This window comes from Peromyscus eremicus, chromosome 10 (genome assembly GCF_949786415.1).
Source record: "Peromyscus eremicus chromosome 10, PerEre_H2_v1, whole genome shotgun sequence".
Taxonomy (NCBI): domain Eukaryota; kingdom Metazoa; phylum Chordata; class Mammalia; order Rodentia; family Cricetidae; genus Peromyscus; species Peromyscus eremicus.
The window spans coordinates 45,023,518-45,044,398 of NC_081426.1; the positions used below are offsets into that span (position 1 = coordinate 45,023,518).

The 20,881-nt window shown below is 37.8% G+C and overlaps 1 protein-coding gene across 1 annotated transcript in view; it reads right to left on the minus strand.

Annotated features, from left to right (window-relative positions):
- Positions 1-13,970: 13,970 nt before the first annotated feature.
- LOC131920629 (peroxisome proliferator-activated receptor gamma coactivator 1-alpha) overlaps positions 13,971-20,881 on the minus strand; it is a 42,153-nt gene continuing 35,242 nt past the window's right edge. Inside the window, exon 11 of the mRNA XM_059275048.1 lies at positions 13,971-17,874. Within this exon, the coding sequence (XP_059131031.1) occupies positions 17,771-17,874 (104 nt within the window). The 3' untranslated portion in view covers positions 13,971-17,770. The remainder of the gene's footprint in view (positions 17,875-20,881) is intronic.

Below are 20,881 nucleotides of genomic sequence, written 5' to 3' on the forward strand. Positions count from 1 at the left end.
TCCCTGGCATTTGCCTCGAGATCTGCTCCTTTTCAAACAACCACCTGGCACCGAACGGAGGCTTCCAAATGTTAACGCCTTGGCACCTTTCCCACAGGTGCTGAAGGGATTTTTCCCTGATTTGCACACAAACCCTTTCATTCTGATGCATATCAGGGTCAGCTGGGCTTGTTGCCTTGACTGCAAGGTGGTTTGGAGGCCATGGCCCAGGAACAAGGTAGAGACGTCTAAGGCAGGCCATCCTTCGGCCTCTCTCACCGGAGATGATGGAGAACCACACAATTCTCCCTTATTCTCACTGGTCTTCTCCTTGGACATAGTCCCATGATGCACTCTCACTTATACCCCAACTTTCCAAAGTGCCTTTAGGGAAGTCTGCAGAGTTCCCTGGCCGCTCTTTGTGTCATTTTCATGTCCTCACTCACAGGAAGCTGTTAAAAGTCCTTTTGGTGGAAAAGTCTCTCCCCAGGTGTCACCATCAACATTAACTCCGTCGGAGGACCAGGGGACTGACTATAGTGTCTAGTCTGGGAGCAGTATTGGTTTCACGAGTCCCATGGCCCTGGTTTCTAGATTCCCTGCCTGATCTGATTATCATTTCTCTCTCTCTCTCTCTCTCTTTCCTTTCTTCCTTCCTTTGTTTCTTTCTTTCATTATCTCCCTCTCTTTTTGTTTTCTTTTCGTTTGTGTGTGTGTGTGTGTGTGTGTGTGTGTGTGTGTGTGTGTGTGTGTGGAGGGGGGTTGCCTGAGGAGGTCAGAAGAAGGCATTGGATCCTTTGGAGCTTGAGTTAGAAACGGTTGTGTGTCACCTGACAGGGCTGCTGGGAAACAACCCTGATCCTCTGTAGGAACAGCTAGCTCTCTCAAATGCAGAGTCATCCCTCCAGCCCCCTGATTTGGTTTTCAGAAAGCAAATGGAGCATGGTAAGAGGGAAAAGAAGATAGGAAAACATGGGTGAAAGAATGAAGCATTTCTCTATTTCTAATCTGTCCGTTAACTCACAAAGGCTTCTTGAGTGGGCCTATGTGAAGCTGGGAAAGGGGTGGAAATTTAGTGATGCAGCTGATGCCACCCCTCACCTCCAGAAACTTGAGCATCTGGAGAAGAAAGTGAAACTATGCCTGGGGCCTAGTTTTAGGCTGTTCAAGGGAAGGTTCAAGTTCAACCAGAGATTCCTAGAAGCAGCATCTGAATTGAGCCTTGATTGCAACATCTACTCTCCGGCAGCTTTGCTGTGCATCAGACACAGTAACAAGTACTACACACCTGTGCCAGCAAAGATCTAAACCAACCTGGACATTGGAAATATGGTTGAGGATGGGTAGAAAAGGAGCTTAGAACTCAGCTGAGAAGGAAAAGTATTAGCTGTCCCATATTATGTATTCTTCTAAATATATGTTAGTCTTTAGAACACACACTTCAGGAAATACTATTATTTCCATTATAAAAGTACTATTCCAGGGATTATAAATACTAGATCAAGTATTTTATTGTAGGTAAGTCTTGCTCAAGAGACTTGATGCTTCCTCCATCTGCAAACACACACACTTCACTTGGAAGGGGGAAAAAAGCCATTCCAAGCAGAACGAGCAACTTCTGCTAAGATTTGTAAATATGAGGAGTATTGTCAGTTCCAGAACCTTCAAAGATGCAGTGAATGTGCAAATGTAGCATAAGAGGATATTTAAAAGATTTACTGATATTTTTAATAACTGAAAGATAAAAGGGAACTAATTTGAGGGCTTTGAAAAGCAAAATCAACAAGGTTTGGTAGTTAATCCACTGTGTATGAAATGCTGGGGGAATTTATCATGTCGCCTAATATTTTGCTTAGTGCAGTTTGTTTGACAAACTCTGACAAGAGGAATTTAAGTGTGGTGTTTCCAGTTTAGGGCTTAACTGTGTTTATACTTCAGGGAGAAATTCAAAAGGAGTTTTCCAGTTGTCAGGTACCTACACTTCTAAAGTTCTGGTGATTTTCATTGGACAAATAGATTTAGAAGTCACCTCCACCATCTCAGGGAAGTCAATGATATATCTCAAGGAGAGGGTGCATAAAGGCAAAGACACCTGGCGAGAAGGACCTAGGGAGTCAGAATAAGAGATTTAAGTAAAGAAAAGAAAGGGACCTAGGAAGGGGAAGATAAAACAGCAGCTATAGTAGCAAGGAAAACACGGAGCGTTAACAGACAGATACATCTTTCTGTTTTCCTGAGATGCCACTACTGGGAGCTGTCTACCTGTCCATGCTAGAGATGTAGTGGACGGTGTACACATTCATAAGGTGGTTGCCACTGGCCAGTATTATAGCCACAACTAAAAGCCAGAGCTTCTGGTTCCAACCCAAGCCAGAATTGCTCTGTTTGTCTTTGCTTTTTTCATTGGACCTCAATGTGGAGAATAGTGCATGGGAACTCAACAAACACATTGAAAAATCCACCTTTTCAATCTCAGACTTTGCCTTAACTTTCCATGTTCATAAAGACATTGCTCATTTGGTCACTGAGAGAAGAGAGTGAGTGCGCACACTGTCTGCCAGGTTCTTCTGGACAGATGATGAAAGGAAATGTCCTATCCACTCCTGCCAAATGGGCCTTATCTTCCCATTAATCTATTGAAGACACCGAGGACACAAGATATAAAAAAAACAAGTAAATCTAGTGTCATATACTAGGATGTAGTTATGTCACATTCTGCAGTTCTAATAATGTCTATTTCTACTTGTGAAGTTCATTGCTTACTTCACATGCATTGCAACACTAAAGGATCATTTTGGGGGGCAATTTTATTAATACTTAGGAAAGAGTAGGTTGGTTTTAAAATTTTGTTGTCTATACTGGGGGACTAAGATGAATTCTAACATAATGCTCCCTCATTTGTGAACTTGGCAATATCTTTGAAGAAATGCCAGTAACTGAGAAGCAACTCCATGGTTATTTAGAGTGTCAGTGCTTTCTACCCTTAGAGCAAACCTAGCATTGTGCAAGGGCCTCACGTCTTTTATTAGAAAGGAGTTAATGCAGTCACAATATGACATGCTGTTTTTATTCTTTACCTGGATCAGCCCTAGTCTAACAATGCATTTCAAAGTACTGCTGATGGAACCTCCAACTGAAACCTGTTCTCTCAGATAAGTATCTTCATCCCATTCATTGTAGAAGAAAAAAATCTTACTGCTAGCAAGCATTTTCATACGCTTGGGTTTGAGTCAGAGATAAACCATGCCTGCTGCGAACTAATTAATATCAGTCACCTGGAAAGCAGAAATTGGGAGACAACAGGCTTCTTTCTTGATAAACAGATTGCTCGGTAAAGGATGTACATGAATATGACAATTCATTTGGCTATAGAAATAGCAGAAATGAGACATTTTTCAAATAGATAATTTGGAAAGCTTGAGCAACTATCCCCAGGCTTCATCCATTTGAGTACAAGCGAGTCTTTTGCACTGCATTTCAAGCATCTCTAAGTTGCCAGGATCAGCAGAAATCTGTAGGTCTCCAGGGAAGTACCCTTACAACAGTAACCACCAGAGTTGTCCAAAATGACAGAAGACTGGCTAGGTACCCACGTCCTCAGGAGCCTCCTTTGACTGAGTCAAGTTTATACTGGGTAAAGAACCAAGATGCTTGGCCTGGGTACCCTATAACCCAAACAACCCCAATCAGAGCCACAAAGCTAACCTTGTGATGCATAGAAGGGGGAAGCACATAGCTTTCTCCTCCAGAGGTGACACAGACCATGGGAAGTCATGGTTCTGAAAATAGCCTGTGTTCTGCAAAGATCATATGAGGTTAGATCATTTTTTTCCAAATGAAGAGTCCAGTCATAAGTTGTCATTTATTTGAGTTTCAGAAGAATGACATTCTATAAGTAATTCATAAATTACATCTTTGGGAATTGGTTTAGGTAACCATCAAACTCTCTCCAGTTTTATTTGATTCTCTATTCAATCAGCCAACATTTATCCCAGTACTATGGACAAAAACAAAAGCAAACGCCGGGCGGCGGCGGCGCACGCCTTTAATCCCAGCACTCGGGAGGCAGAGCCAGGCGGATCTCTGTGAGTTCGAGGCCAGCCTGGGCTACCAAGTGAGTTCCAGGAAAGGCGCAAAGCTACACAGAGAAACCCTGTCTCGAAAAATCAAAAAAAAAAATAAAAAATAAAAAAAAAATAAAAGCAAAGTAACAACTCTGAAAATGATATGATATTCTCAGCACTAGATGACGAAATCAAAAAGTGGTATGATGTCTAAAATCTGGGCACAGAAGGAGGAAAGTCTGGAGCATAAACAGCATATTAACTTATTGAATAGTGAAGCAAATGGGTACCAAAACCATGGAGTCTCTAAATTCAAGGGCATACGTGAAAGAAGAAAATTTTTGCTACTCTCATTTGCACCATTACGCACACCATGGACTGTCTCAGTGCCTGTAGACTCCTCACTGTCCTTCCTCTCTTCTTAGTTGGGCAAACCTTTCTACACACCTGTGGGCATATCCTTGTTCTTCATTCAAGTCATGGTGTGCACTCATTGAACCTCAACTTTCTGAGAACAGCGTAGCTTGTGAGGTTATTTTCATCAGTTTCATGATGGAATTGCTATCTGAGACACAGTGGGAGTTCTTTTGATTTGTCAAATATTACATAGGTCTCTATACTTAATTAGGTATTCCCTGGAGGTAGCAATGAATAGATTTGCCCCTCAGAAAATTGACAAGGTACTCAAAGTCCATGTTCATAAAAAGTTTAAAGAACCTACTTAAATGGAGTCTTGCTTCTGAAGTTAATGGCACACTGTCTGTGTGTGCATCCTTTCCTTAAGTGCACACTATCTCTGTTTCCTATCCTCACCAGTTAGTGAGGACTTGTGTGCCCATAAGTTCCTCACTTTTGCCCTAATCCAACTAGTTCTCATCATTAAATGAACTAAGCAAGAACATATAAGACTACAGTATAATTTATTTTTCCAGCTTAATTTAATATACACAAGTCACTAAATGTTAAACTCCCAATGTTAATTGTAATGTATACAGGAGGTGATATAGGTAAACATGAGAGTCTGGTAGGCACCACAGGGATTTCTTGGTTCTCGTGTCTTAGAAGAAGATAGTGGACAAGGACACATGGTAGAAGCAGAGGCTGTTTATTAAGATAGAAAGTGGACCACAACAGAGGAAAGGTTAGAAGCTCAATTATGCTGTGCCTAGCAGACTGACACCTTGTAAGTCATTGCATAGAGCACTTTCCTGCATATCCTTTCTCTGTTACGTGGTGGCCTTGGTGGACAGGATGTCTAGTTTTGCTCTGTGCCAGGTAGTGTCTTTCATATGATTATTTAGATCTCAGTCTCTGCCTGACTCTCCTACTGATGTTGTCTTGTTTTCAGACCACATTTCATGGGCCACTCGTTATTTTTGCGGTCTTTATAATACAGGTTGTTCTGCTACATACATGAGTATGTTTTTATTAAGAGCTTTCTGGTTCATGTTCTGGTATTCTGGGATGCCAGGATACTTCTGTGGTACCTGGAACAATTCTATTCCCACTTAGTCTGTCCCACTGTATGACCTGAAGCCAGGGTCTCACCACCTGTGGCTCTGAGTATCCTCTTTATCTTTTCCAATAACCACACTCTGAAGTCAATTCTAATTCTTCAAGCCTCTTTATACATTCAAATAGAGTATATAAATATAAAATCAACCAGTGCTGGATTCACTTCATCTTCTTACGTTTCTTTGGGAGCAGAAGTGTTGATGTCGGAGGGATATGATACTTGTTATGGATTTTGTGTGACTTACTACTCCAGATGATTCATTAAGCTGTCAAAAGTTTTTTTGAAGCCCACCAAAGTCTTTCAAACACCTCCTATTTAGTCCTTTCCCCTGGTCTATGTATGAGTCCAGGAAATCTGTAGCAATGGAAATCTATGTAAATGGAATGTTTTTATGTGTGTGTTAGGTAATGGGGTGGAAGGACATCCAACTTTTTGCTTCAGGGCCATCCCCTTCTAAAATTTAGATATTCATTGACAGTGTACAGTGGCTCCAGATACAGAAGGAGCAGCATATAATGAAGTGATACCCTGCAAACAGATCCATAAACCAGCTGCAAGCAGAACCATAAACCAAATTTGATCCCAGTATCCCCAGAATAAAATACTCCATTAAGCACCATTAAGCTCCATTCCTCCATTAAGCTCAACCTCCTTTCAACAATCCCCTGTGTTTTTGGCCCAAGAAATGAATTTATGAAGGGATTATTTTCTGGAAAAATTGGTAGAAAAACCCTGAGGCAGACAGTTCTCCTTCTGATCACAGTCTGACTTATACTTTTGAGTATCAAACCACTGTTCAGGAGTTTCAAAGTCAAATTCAGCAAAAGAGATGGGAAACAAGCCCATAGTATGTTGCAAGGTACCCACTGCACAGTAATCAGATCATAGATCTAAATGTCAGTGCTGAATGCCTTACTTGTACATTCTGAACCAATTTAATAGGGTTTTTTCTTTATATTTTTATCTGCATGCATGAAGCACTTTGGAATACTGAAACAATTTAGAATCGCATTTATTTTGAAGCAGTTCAATTAACTTAAGTTCAGAAACATGTGTTCCAGGTAGTAAGTAGTTTAATAGGTTCAATTATGAGAAATAATTTCTTCAGTGATGGGCTTCCAAGTGTCCTCCCTGGAAGGGTATGGCCATTCTCAGGTATTTGGGAATGCTACTCTGAGGAGTCTAGCAGAAATATGTGACTAAAGAAAAAACAACACACACACACACACACACACACACACACACACACACACACACACACACCCCTAGGGGTTGGTTTCCATTTTCTGCTATGATTTTATAGCATTCTCTTTCCTCAGAACAGCTTTATAACAATCCATAAACAAGGCAAAGGCATGGGCCAAAGGGTCAAAGACTTTTACAGCTATTGCTTAAATACATTTATAACCATGAGCCAAATTGAAACAAAGAGAAATGTCAAGAGCCCAGTGAAGCATAATTAGCGGGGACAGGGGGACAAGCTTCCAAGGCAATTTCACATACCTGCAAGAAGGGTCTCCTTCCATCTTCCATAAAGGGCTCAATTGTTTGGATTACATTTTTATTAGAAGGCTAAATTGGTAAATTGTAAAAGGATATGTAAAGTAGGAGAATATTATGAAATGTTCCAAAGACACAAGGTAATTCTGGATTGTGCTTTTGGATACAAGAAAATGTAATAAAAGAAAAATTCAATGAAAAAAATACGTAGAAGCCATTGAGTAGATGGAAGGAGACAAAAAGAGGAAAATAATTTGCTTTAGGTACAGTATTGGGTATAAAGACATGGCTCAACAGTTAAGAGCACTTGCTGCTCTAGTAGAAGACATGGTGACTAAAACCTGTAACTCCAATTCCATGGGACCGGACACCCTTCTCTGCTGTGTTCAGTCACTGCATCAGCCACTGCATGCATGTCATGTACTTACATACATGTAGGCAAACACTCCAATACTTAAAATAAAAAGATGTAATTAATAAGAATAAATTATATATATAATTATATATATTAAAAAGAACAATTATAAACATAGTGTGTCAAATGTTGAAATATCATCAATCTGAGTGGCAGCTTCATGTAGTTCCCTCCTGTTACTGTATATATTTATGTATTTATTGTCAATGAATGAAACTTCTTCATCCATTATCAAAACCCTGTGTCCCAAGTTTTTTAAATGGCAGTTCAAAGACTTCCAAAGATTAAAAATAAATGACTAACTTCCACTATTTACTACTTCTTAATTTTAAAGAACCTCGTTCTCTCTGAGGCTGGCCACTGATTGGGATGAAACCCAAACTCTGCAATGTTGAATATTGAGCCCCCTTCTTCCTCACAGTAAGCCTAAAATGTAAGTATAGACATGATAGCATAGTAGAGAGAAATCCAGGTGCAAATGTTACAGAACTCTTAAGAAGGTGCTCTCAATGCCCACTCAATGCCCACTCACTGCCCACTCACATCAACGTAGCCACAGGAATAAGAAAGCATCTGGTCAAAGGATGGCTCGTCAGTATGTCCTGTGCTTGCCAGGTACTCCAGCCTTAATCCCAAAGCTTCTAAAGTTGCTTAAAAATCATAGAGAACTACTGTATATGATATTTTTGTTATTTGACTCCTCAGTGATAAGGCAATAGCATCTTAAACCACCAAATCTCCTTTAATGTAATAATTGGATTAACAATGGCTGTAACACAGACCTATTACAGCTTCTTCAACGAGCCATTTAAAGTTTTAATTAGAAGATGTTGTAAATACACATGTTGGTTCATGAAAGTACAATACTTCTAAAGCAGGCTGTATGCCATAAGACCACAGTACAAGGTCTTTCCTTTCATAGAGGCACTCGGGCCTCTGATTTCACAGACATCGGTCATATAGATGGTTCTGATTTAAGGTAAATTATTTTATGATTTTTACACATTAAGATGGTCTGAAAATGATACACGTTTATTGAAAGTTATACATTACATTTTGATCTTTTCTTAGGATAGTGTTGTTTAACACAGTATTCTCTTGTGGCACTGGACTAACAGGCAGACTGTAGTTCACAGTGACCCCTGAGCTCATGAGGGAAGTTACAGAACTCTGCAGTTCCTTGTACTTCTCAACTGTGAAGGCTCAGAGATTATGTAGGTGGGATGGCTTTCTAACTAAATTGTATGTTCAACTTCTTACATGTTTATTGGAACATAATCTCCATTTCCCATTGATGTAAAAACAACACTCTTCGGAAAATATGGCAAGCGGGAAAATGTATGTGTGAATGAGGCTCACAGAAGCTCTGAATGCCCTTCTGTTGCTCTTAGGAAATTTACATTTTAATATTTTTTGTACTGGTAGCAAGATATGGAACAGGATCCCCATCTATCTCTTTTTGCTGTTTGTATAGGCTGCAATCATCAGCATATTGGAATTTCATCAGTGTAGAATGGAAGAATTTAAACTATCAAGAGTTTTGATCCAGCCAGATAGAAACAACAAATCTACACAAGTGTTTAAATATCCAATTACTTCTGATAGAATTTTTTCCCTTTAAATATCAATATTTTATTCCTAGAGGCATTATATGTTGCAAGACAGGGAAATAAGGTTTCAGGTCAGTTCAACTTTGCCCTGTTCTAGACAGTAATTGTCCCAAACTTCTATTTCCTCATCTATAAAATGGGAAGGGTTATGTTTCTCCCTTATCCTTTGGTTATATAGACTGATTAAGAAAATGCACTGTAATCAGATAGGCAAAATGACTGCTGACATGGTAAATCCATTATAAATGTTAGCTGATACCATCGTTGTAATTTTCATTATCTTCACGTTCACATAGCCTGCTTATCTGGACTTTCAACTTGAGGTAGCCTTTCATCTTAATTTGAATGGAGGATATTGAGGAAAAGTTTCAGGTCCAGCCACACCATTATCTGAGATCAAATTTCTGGGGAAGAGCAACAACCAGGTACATCTCATAGTGGGAAAAGAAGTCTCTTAAGTTGATCATGCTTCTAAATGAAATTTACAGAGCAAAATTACAAGGGAAAACGTCTTTCAATAGCCCCAATATCACAAATTTGCATATGCCCAAGTTAACTAACCGATATGGCTTTTATGGGAGGTTGATGTTAACTTCTAAATACTGAAAGTCTGCTAAGATCCCTTGTTGCAAATGACTATTTGGATGGCAAAAAATAGCAAAAATTAACCATTCAGGAGAAAATAAAGGAATCTTCCTGAAAATATAAATGAAATATAGATTGCCCTTTCTGTTATATGTGGGGTGAATCTTATATTATAACTGTACAAAATTAATGCTTAAATGTTGTATCTGAAATCCTACCTATGTTACCATCAATCTTATAGCAAGGCAGTAAACAGGACTTTAGTCAAATCTTCTAAGCAAACACAGAGACAACCCCACACATGAAACTAGCCTTACAATATTCATTCTCTTCTTCATAGATCAGCTACCTACCTGTACAACCTCTTCTTCTGTCTATGTGACCTCATGGAATGTGTAGATATAAAAGGCAAATCAGATCCAAGATATCTTTGCCTACCTTGCTTTGTACATGATGTTCAAAGGTGTTTGATTAACCTTCTATTTACTACTTCTGTTTCCTTCAGATGACCTTTCCACTTAGTCCATGTGATTGTGTGATACACTGGCACCATGTGACAAAGGAGTTCTTGTGAGCACTCTATGAATTATTTCATTCATTGGGCTCAGGCACTTTTATGTCCCTTTATGTGTTACAAGGTACCTGCTATTGGAAGTGGGAAAACCCAGCACCGATATAGACACCTTCCATACTGCAGATGCTGATGCCAAACAATAGGTAGTGAATTTGGAGCTTTCCCTCTAACTATATTCCTGTTGGAAATCTCCATTGCAATTCAGATCATTGAGCCAGGGAACAGTCATTCACTGAATTAACACCAGGATGTTTTTTCCATATCAGTATATGGAAGAAAATAATGTTGATTTGAACATGGAGTTATATGAAAGTAATGCATCCGTATCACAAGATATATATGCAGATTACTAATTTCCCTTCTCTGGGTTGTAGGGCAACTAATCCTCATTCTGTGATAGTGGACACTAAGTCCTGTCACTGAATAGAGACATGCTTTCAAAGGGTGCTATCTCTAAGCAATATGAAACATTTAATGAAAGAGTGTGCTTATCAAAGGGAAACCTGCTAAGTGATTAAGTGAGGAGGAAGAACAGCTTTACTTCTAAGTATTAAATAAGACTTTTAACTGCTCTGTGAAGCCCTTGTAAGAATAAGCAAGGTACCTGATTGGAAATGAAGTGAGAAAGTGGTAATGCAAATGAAGACAGGACCAAATTATCAGGAACACCAAAGTCAGTCGAAGGAAAGTACCTGTGAGTTTCCTTAAATGACTTGCTTGAGGGTATTGTGTGGTAACCACATAACTATAGCTGCTGCTTCTCTCATCAATTAGTATTGTTGCTGGAGAAACTTAACTGTAGAGCACCTAGCAGCCACAAAAATAAATTCCCTCCAATTAAGTAGTCTAATAAGCTATTTAGGATTTTACCACTTAACATTCTTTCCTTCCCATTTAATTTCAGCTTTCACTTGAATGTCATCTTGTTGAAAATCCATCAGAACTACTGTGTGTGTGGAGGGGCGGGGGAGATAATGTTCCTAAGTGCCCCGATGCTCAAAGCCCAGCAAAAGCACAATATTTTTTTGTCAAGCACCCTAGGATTTTTTCACTAATAATTCAGCTTCTTCCTACTAGAAGTTAATATATGAAAATATATGAAAATGGTCAGTATGCAAATTCAAATATCACACTAGCTAGTTGCCTTCAGTTACTGCTATATGCATAAATTTAAAACAATACAATATTTTAAGATTCCTGATTATAATAATGCCTTGGTGTGCATATGTGCATGTATAATTGTGTTCATTTAATTTAATCATGAAAATATTACAGGATCATTTGATTTTTCTCCTCTAAAAGTTCTCTCACTTTCTTGCAACTAATTAATTCCACTAAGCCTCATCTGTGAGTCTTCTGGTCACAGCCAAGGAACGTCAAGCTAACAGGGATATGGTTGTGTTGCTATGGAATTGTGGACAGCAAGACAGCATTGGGAGGGTGGCAGCCTCTTGCCCTTAGTCAGGGAGCCTGGGTATGCTTTTCAGTAGAACCTGGTCTTGGAAGTATTCTAATTTTATGTTCATTTCTTTCTGCAAGTCCTTGGTACCCATGAATGAATGTTGAGAATTTGCCCTGGAGCAATCACCTGATTGCACAGAAGAGACCTGGAAACCAGCCCATGTGACCAGCACATTCCACATGCTTCACTGGAGTGCAGCTTTGAGGATGGTGTGCGGTTACAGAGTCACATGGGATAGCTGAGAACGAACGTGTGGAGGACATTTCACTTTATGCACTAGAAACACTGACAGTGCCCCCACAAGCAGAATGAAACAATAATGGAAGAGATAAAGGCTGACCTAAAGGGGATTGGATGTTAGCCTTCTCCCACCTTCTCCCACCTTCTCCCCGCTTCTCCCACCTTCTTCTACCAAGGAATCCATGTCCTTCTCATACAAAAACTTTTCCTTTCATCAACATATTATCAGAAACCAGTAAAAAAGAAATAGGTTGCTTTGTACCCATCAATAGAATCTATACAACATCTTCTCCTCGGGGATTAATTCAGCTTTTGATTAAATCTTTCTGAGATTTAAATCATGATGTTACAAACCTCCAAGGAACTTCTCTCTGAGTTGTGACCTTCTTTATTACTCTCTGTTGTTTGATAAAGGACAAAGATTGATTTATAATGGTGTACAGTATGCTAAAAAAAAAGGCCAGGCAGAAATTGCATAATATGAAGTTACTAAAAAGTAAATATTGCAAAAAGTAGGCTTTGTTTAAAATGTTCCATAATTAATACTGAGTTAAAACTGTACGTCTAGTAACACTAGTGTCAAATGATTATAATAATAATATTTGGGCTGCAAATTGCATCCAGTGATTTGCTAAATAACTCCACAAATAAGAGAAAACTGACAATGTTGAGAAAGAATTTCAACTCAATATCACATTGTATATAGTTTAGATGATTTTAATACGGAAGATTTTTGAAGTGAGACAAAAAAATATTCCTATCAACTATTCAGGTGCTTTTGGTTTTGATAATGATTTTTGTCAATAGTATCATCAAAGATGGAAATGATTTAACATTATAAAGGCCTTTATATTACAAGTCCCTTATCTCCCATCAAGACATTCCAATACCAAGCTACCAGCTAAGATCACTTAAAATCTCCATTATCTATCTACCTTCCCCCCAAAAAAGGGTTATTAGGGTAAATAGTTAACTTCTTTAGAAGCACTCATATTATTTAGTTAACTCCTGGCTGTTTCCAACCAGAAGATAAAAAGATGCCCAATGCAACATAAATGAGAACGGAAGGTGAGTAAGCTCTGGTACATACCCTGGACCTCAGAGACTTAGGGTCTATAGTTGTAGGTGAATTCAGTATTTTCATGACTTACCATTAAGATTTCTTTTTATCTTGAATGTTGATAACGTATATTAATGAGTCTTACTATTTGTACAGAACTAAAATGGCACCATAGAGAGTGTTTCCTACGTTACTTGGAAGATTTTTAGTTAATTTCGCTGATTGTTTCATCACATTTCAATATTCACAAACATTGTTTCCTCTTGAAGATTTGGTGGGGTGAGTGGGAGAGGATATACTTAGTTGTGTTTCTCCCAATGCTGTGTTTGTACTGGTCTTGAAAAGCAAATGGTTGAGTGCAGAGACCCATACTAAAGCAGGAGAGGCTATAGTTATAATAATGCCTTTTATTAAAGACCACCACTAAGCTATCAGGAACAACAGACAACCAGACAGCAGGACACACCTGCAGTTACCCACCCATTTCATATACAACCTGGTAACATGAATAGAACAAGGTCATTCTCCTTATGCAAGACATTGAAAGTATCTGAGCCATCTATAATAGAATCAATTTCCACACTAAATATTTACCTGATAACCCTCCAGGCAATAGCTTATCCCTAAAAGTACATACTTTCCAGGGTTACTTGCACAAATAGAGTTAAGCATTTGATAAAGTTCCATGTCACTTTTCACCCTCTCAACCTTCATTATAGAAATCAACCACACCTGCCCTTTAAACTTTGAAAAATGCTAGGAAAAACATGGGAGGTGCACATGTCCTCAGAAAGAAAGCACATCCATTAATACAGAAAAGCAGGGAGAAAGGGGGAGAGCCTGGGAGAAAATTGAATAATAAACAGTGATGTGTACTGATCTGAGAAACATGCCAATAATTTGGTTCCGATAAATAAGAAAAGCAGAAGTAGATTTGAAACATTCGTTTCCCTTTATTAGCTCAGTGAGGCTGATGTGTACTGCACATTAAAAAAAAATCACAGGAATTTTCATACAATGAATAAAACCACAACAATACATGTAGAATTGGCAGGTGGAGAAGAGCCAGCAAGGGCTCAAACTAATCGCTCACTTTCCCTCTTCAGCATAGTTCAACCAACAGTATTACACTTTCACCTACAAATCTTAAAGTAGCTCCATCAAATCAGCAGTTTTCACATTATTGAAAATGTCTGTCACATAGGTACAAATTTAGAATCATCACATTATATTACATGGCTATTCTAGGTCATCTATAGATCAGATCTTAGACTACAGTGATTGAAGTTCTCGGTACAGCCATCAAAAAAGGACACATGATCATTACCTACTGTTAGCTCACATCTAAAGGCATGAAAAGGTTTCCTTTTTTCAACTGACCCAAACACTTTACCCCAATAGTGCCAAGTTCCCTCTCTGCTGCTTTGAGTGTTGACAGCCCAACTGTTGTTCTCAGAGTTCTTTACAAAAACTAATTTTGTTGCACTGAAAGAATTATTCGGCTACATTTCTTTTTTTTTTTTTTAATAAAAACCCCGCATTTCTAAAGCACCAGTTCGGGTACCAAAATTGTAGATGTAGTACTTACCACAGCATGAAGGCAATGGCCCATGGTCATCTGAAAGTCTTATAGATCTATGCTGAAATTTGCCTCCCATGATGTTGGGGTGCATGTGTTTGTTGGAAATATTCTCTCCCAAAAGAAGTGAAAAAAAATGAAAGGAACACAGCTTACAGCTTATATTTTGATGGGCTACCCACAGTGTCTGCATAAGATACAAAAGCTTCACTAATTTTAGATGCAATTTGAAGTCCATGGAGGAAAACTATCTTCATGGTAACAAGATTTGTCAGGCCAGAGGGTGAGAGAGATCAATGAATCCTCAACATGAAATCTGTAGTGTTGTCTTTTGATAAGTAAGAAAAGAAACCACGTATTTCAGTCATGTCCATGATCCAGGGCAAACAGATAACGTATTTAAAGTTGGATCACAAAAATTTAAAGGCAAAATAGAGAACGCATCTGGTCCTTAAACACATAACAGGATTTACTAAATATTGATTTCTTAAAAATAATTTATTGCTCTTAATAGTCTTTTTTATTATTATTCTACAACAGAAGATACTCAAAATTCAGAAAGAAAGACTGTAAACTTTAGTTTGGCGTTCACAAAGGGTTAAAATACCTGCATCGAACCTACAGAACAAGAATTAGGCGGATTAAAGATGTGTTACTGTTGTAACGCAGAACCTGTGAACACAATTCTTTTATTTCATAGTTATTTATTGCTTTCTATCTACTTAGAAATAATAAGCCAAACACTTGAGCAAGCATCCGACAGGACAGACAGTGGATTCACTCAGAACACAATATGCTGGTGATAAATGAATGCAGCCGTCAAAATTAGCTGCATCGGCCTGGGGGTGAAACCCATTTTGTAAGATCGTGTTGGGTGAGAGAAAGGAAAAGAACAATTAAGTAAGTAGTTAGTTAGGTCTATCACATCTTCCAGAAAAGTCACATCAGCCAAACAGTAAACTCATCTCCATTTGGAAATCAAAAACATACTCCAAACTTTAGTGACTTCCATGGCAGCGACTCCACACTCAGATGAAATCCTGATGCTCAAAATGGAGGTTTTTTTTTTTTCTGACATTTGTTATTATTATCGTTATTAGATTTAGCAGAAGCAATGTTACCACGAACAACATCATGGTCATGTCAGAGGCCATGCTAGTGAGAAAAGGAACAGTGCTTCTGCGGGAGCTGAGTTTCCCAGATGAAGAACTAACACTCCAACCTGACAACCGCCATGCACCCTGGGGAGAAAGTCTCCACTGGCCTTATTATTTTCATCATCTCATAATTTATAATAAATAGGCTATCTGCAACTGATAAATATGTCTCTTTAGTAAACAAAGGAATGAAATATCAGTATTTATACAGGATGTATAACTGTAAAAAATACAGATTAAATACCATCATCATACTCTGCCAAGGGAAAGATATACTGGCTTCAAAGATAGTCTTCAGACACACATTAATTATTGTAAAAATCATACTGTAATTATTACCTCAGCATTTTGTATCAAATTAAAATCACAAAAATTAAAACGAAACAGCATTTTAAAAAGATTTTTTTTGACCTCTAGTTTCAAAACTACTGTTGATAGAGAAAATAAAAACATTTTTTAATGGTTCCCCATTGAGAGACTTTACATAAAATCATGATATCGTCTAGAAAAATTTTAGATGAGAAAATTTCATTCCCCTAACAAATCCAGTGTATAAAACTTCAAAGAAAAACAAGCAACAAGAAAATGTGGAAAAATATCGCAGAAGTGGTTAATACCTTTAGGGGCCTAGGTTTTCTGTTGTTGTTGACAAGATGCTTAGATCGAAGCTCCTAAGGAGGGATATGGATGTGCGTGAAGCGTCATTTTGTTGTAGTTACACTCAACGGACACACACACACACACTGTCTTTTGTTTTGTTTTGTTTTGTTTTGTTTTTTTTACAATCAAATATATATAAGCAGTAAGTTTAGCTTCTAAATATGTTAGTGTACAATAATTGTTTCACCTCATAATTACATTTGAATATTCTTGATTAAGAAAAATTTAGCAGTTTTGAAAAGAAGGCTGCATTTACAGTGCATAGCTGTAACAAAAAAGAACATAGTTGTAGAGTATGTACATAAAATAAAAATACTCCATTTAACATCTGTAAATACTTAACTACATCAGAGAATGTAGCAATTACACTATCTGAACACATCCAGAGAGTTCTACCCAACTCTCAGCAGTCATGTAACACCATGTCTGCTCCTCAGAAGGAACCGCTGAACACACTCCCCGCTTGACCAATGACAAGGCTTTTCAAAATTTGCAGTGGAAGATCAACATTTTGGACATATACATAGGTGTCAGGACAAAGGACGAACTACAGAAACTTCAAAATGTTAGGAAAGTTTAGCATCTGGTGCCTGCAGAATCCTCTCCCACCCAGATTCCATGGCAAAAGGAAAGAGAGAGAGGGAGAGAGGGAGACACAGAGAGAGACAGAGATACAGAGAGACAGAGAGAGGGGGCAGGATATTAGTTCTGTGGAACCTGTAGTGTCTTCGGGATTGTCACATAATCGTTACATTAATAGAGAGAGCTTGCTGCAGGTTGGTTTTGCACTTTCTGAAAAGACGGTACCGGAGGCTGACGGCAGACATCAGCAATGTCATTTTAGGGTGGTTTGTGAGTTTTCTTTCCTTTTAATTTATATATATTTATTTTCCTTTTGTATAGAATAGGAACATTTTGAAGTTCTAGGTTTTAAGTGTGTCTTCATGGAAATGCTGCCATTTGAAGGGGTTTGCCCTTGTTCATTCTGGTCAGGTGCCCCAAAGTCCTCACATGTGCACACATGTACTTCCCAAACAAGTACACACACACACACACACACACACACACACACACACACACACACACACACATTGTCACCAAGAGCCTCCAGGGAAAGCAAAGCTGACACCCATGAATAAACGTGTGCTTACTGGATTATCATTCCATCTCTTGCCTCTTCAGCAGCTGTGTTCATGTAAACCGTTGTTGTTCTTGTTCTAGTATGGTGGTTGTTGTTTTTGCTTTATTTTTGTACAGAGAGTGTAAAGTAGGAGAAATTCCTAAGTATGACTTGCAAGAGTCTTGGGAAAGGACACGCTGTCCCTTGAGGTATTGACCATCTCTCTGTCATCCTCAGCCAGCGAACACGTTACCTGCGCAAACTTCTCTGAGCTTCCTTCAGTAAACTATCAAAATCCAGAGAGTCATACTTGCTCTTGGTGGAAGCAGGGTCAAAGTCATCTGAATTTGAATCTGAAAGAAACCCAAGCCAGGTTAGATGCACCCTTTGCTGGCGGCTTTCAATGCAATTCAAGATACCTGGTTCAATTGTAATGCAGCAAATCAATGTACTTAAAAACAATGCCTGAATTTTATTGAATATATAAATGTAAATACAGAAGGGAGCAGTTGACTTTAAAAAACAAAAACCTATTGATTCATTGTATACCTAAAAACTCAAGGTACACAGGAGTAGTAGACTTCAATAGTTCTTTAATATTTAATATTTTTATAGGTGACCAGCTTTCTCTTATCTTGGCATTTTAACCATCTTCCCAATGGTTTCCCAATAACTTATATGGAAAGGTACAAGTAGAAACTGGAAATAATTTTCCCACTCAATGGATTTAACCTTGTTGAGCATAAAATTTAATTGATTAGGAAGGACAAAGATCATTCTAGATTTTTCAACTTGTTCAAATCAGATTTTAACATGTGGGATTATGCAAAATCATAAAACTTCAAATAACTCTTTTAAAACACTTGTGTTTAGCAATGTGTGTAAAGTAAAATACTTGAACACTTCTAGCTATTCTTTATTTATATCTACAAAAAAGGTAGATAGTACATGCTGGTCTTACAAGTGAGGAAGAGTTTCTTGGAAATATAGCCAAAGCCTCCTGTGAATAAATTACTTTCTTGGGGAGTATTTATTTGAAGGGAAATAAAACCTTTCAGGAACACAATAACAATTCTACTAATCATATACACATTTCACATTTTTCCTATGCTAAGTTACAGTACAAAAATTCAAATGATAGGTATGTAAGAGTAGAGAATATGGAAGCATCAATCCCAACATGAAGACATACTTAGCTGGGGCTGGTGGTGTAGCTCAGGGGTAGTGTGTAAGACAAAAGGCATTAGGGGACCAGGAAGGGCAATCTGCACTTTTATTTTATGGAGGGAATTGAGAGAAGAATTCAGTCGCCTAATGCTGTATTACCCTAAGGGTACTTAATCCAGAATTTAATATTGTGTATTTCTATTGATAAATATTCAGAATGCTGTGTGTGAGGCAATGTTTCTCAAGAGTTTCTTTACTGTGATGGACTTCACTTAGACACCCACCTACACAAGCACACACATCATGGCTTTTAATAGGCATCCAAAAGGGATTTTCGTATTGGATGAGACAAGCCCTGTATGAGATGATGGTAGGAACTCCATCATGTCCCCTCATATTGAAGGGAAGATATTGGAACACAGTAAGACATGATGAAAAAATGTGGAAATACACTAAAATCCACCTCATTATTTTCCAAAGAAATTGTTATAAACAATGGCCCCATATTAATAGAAACAAAAAATCATCACATTTGTATTATCTTGGCACCTGGAGAACTATTGGCACCAGGTAGATAGTCAACTTAATGATCTTGAATGGATGCACTCAATCTCAGGCACCCATATACTATTAAAACCATAGCTGAAAATATTCACATTGTGATCTGGAAATAATTTACCAATAAAAGGCAAGAAAAAATGTAAATTTACACACACACACACTATATATATATATATATATATATATATATATATATATATATATATATATATATACATGCAGTATCTGATAGTATAATCTACTGTTTGAGTAAATAAAGTATTTTATTTTTCATATATGCCTGAACATGATTTCTGTGTATTACTAGTACTTAATCAAAGCTATTGTATTGTTAATACAAATTCACCCTGTTCTGATCATGTCTTTAATGATTAATATTTTTTTAAATTTATATTTATTCCCTTAATTTTATGTGCATGAGTATTTTGCATGCAAGTACGTATGTGTACCTTGTGCATGCCTTATCCAGTGGAGGGCAGAGGAGGGTGTTGGTTCCCCTAAAACTGGAGTTGTGGATGGTTGTGAGCCACCATGTGGGTACAGGTAATTGAATCTGGGCCCTCTGAAAGAGTGATATATATTCTAGACTGCTGATCCATATATCCAGCCCTTCTTAATATTTTTTTTATCAAGGCATTTTGTTAGTAAGAGTCATTAGCTTATAAAACAGTAAATAGAACCAGTAGGTAGAAATTCCTAGGTAGCAGAGTAAACTTCAAATCATGGCCTCACCACTATAGCCCTAATCAAGTCATATAAAATTTTCATTCTCACATTTAAAACTGACTAAAAAGTTGTAGTTGAAATCATTATATTTTTTTCTAATAGTATTGTAGTCGTCATTAGCCAGTTTCTGTGGTAGAAAAATAGGATGTGTGTGGCAGGGTAACTTCATTTGGAGAAGCAAATAAAACAGGGGGAAAAGGGTAGAATCTGTCTAAAATAATAGCACATTTTCCTGTTCCAGTAAAATTAATATGTATTGCATCGGTTTTGCTTAATTTTAATGTATCTAGAGTTTCCAATTCCTTTATGTATGTAGTCCATTATTATGTTCCTTTTATTTAGGGATCACACATGACTTGAAACATTTAATCTAAATTCTTTGTGGAAACAAAGATAAGATACGTGAAATTTTCATTGAGCTCCTAAGCTAGATCCTAATGTTATTTCTTCAATTTAAAAACAATCCTAAATTTCTAACTTCTTATCACTTGTACTTTTAATTATAGTCTATTTATTTTATAGCAGGCATTGTGATGTCACCTCCTCCACAGACATTGAATATGCCTCCACAACAATATGAGTTATTTTATGAAGAAATAATCAGAAGATAATAGAGCTGAAATGCTTACCCATGATCATCAGTGAACCAAGTCTCAAACACAGGGTGACATGATTGAGGTGCTTAGGCTCTTTTGGCTACCTCATGAATATGTTCAGAACAACCACACCTTAATGTCCCAGAAATGTTTTAGGAAGATTGAATACCTCATGCCTTTGTAATATGCAACAAACGTGCTTTACAAAACATAGTGAATGAGCTTAGCAAGGCCAAAGTTTCCATGGCTGCTGGCTACGCGGGGAGACAACGAGCTAAGAAAGAGCATTCTTCTTAGAAATATTTCAGGG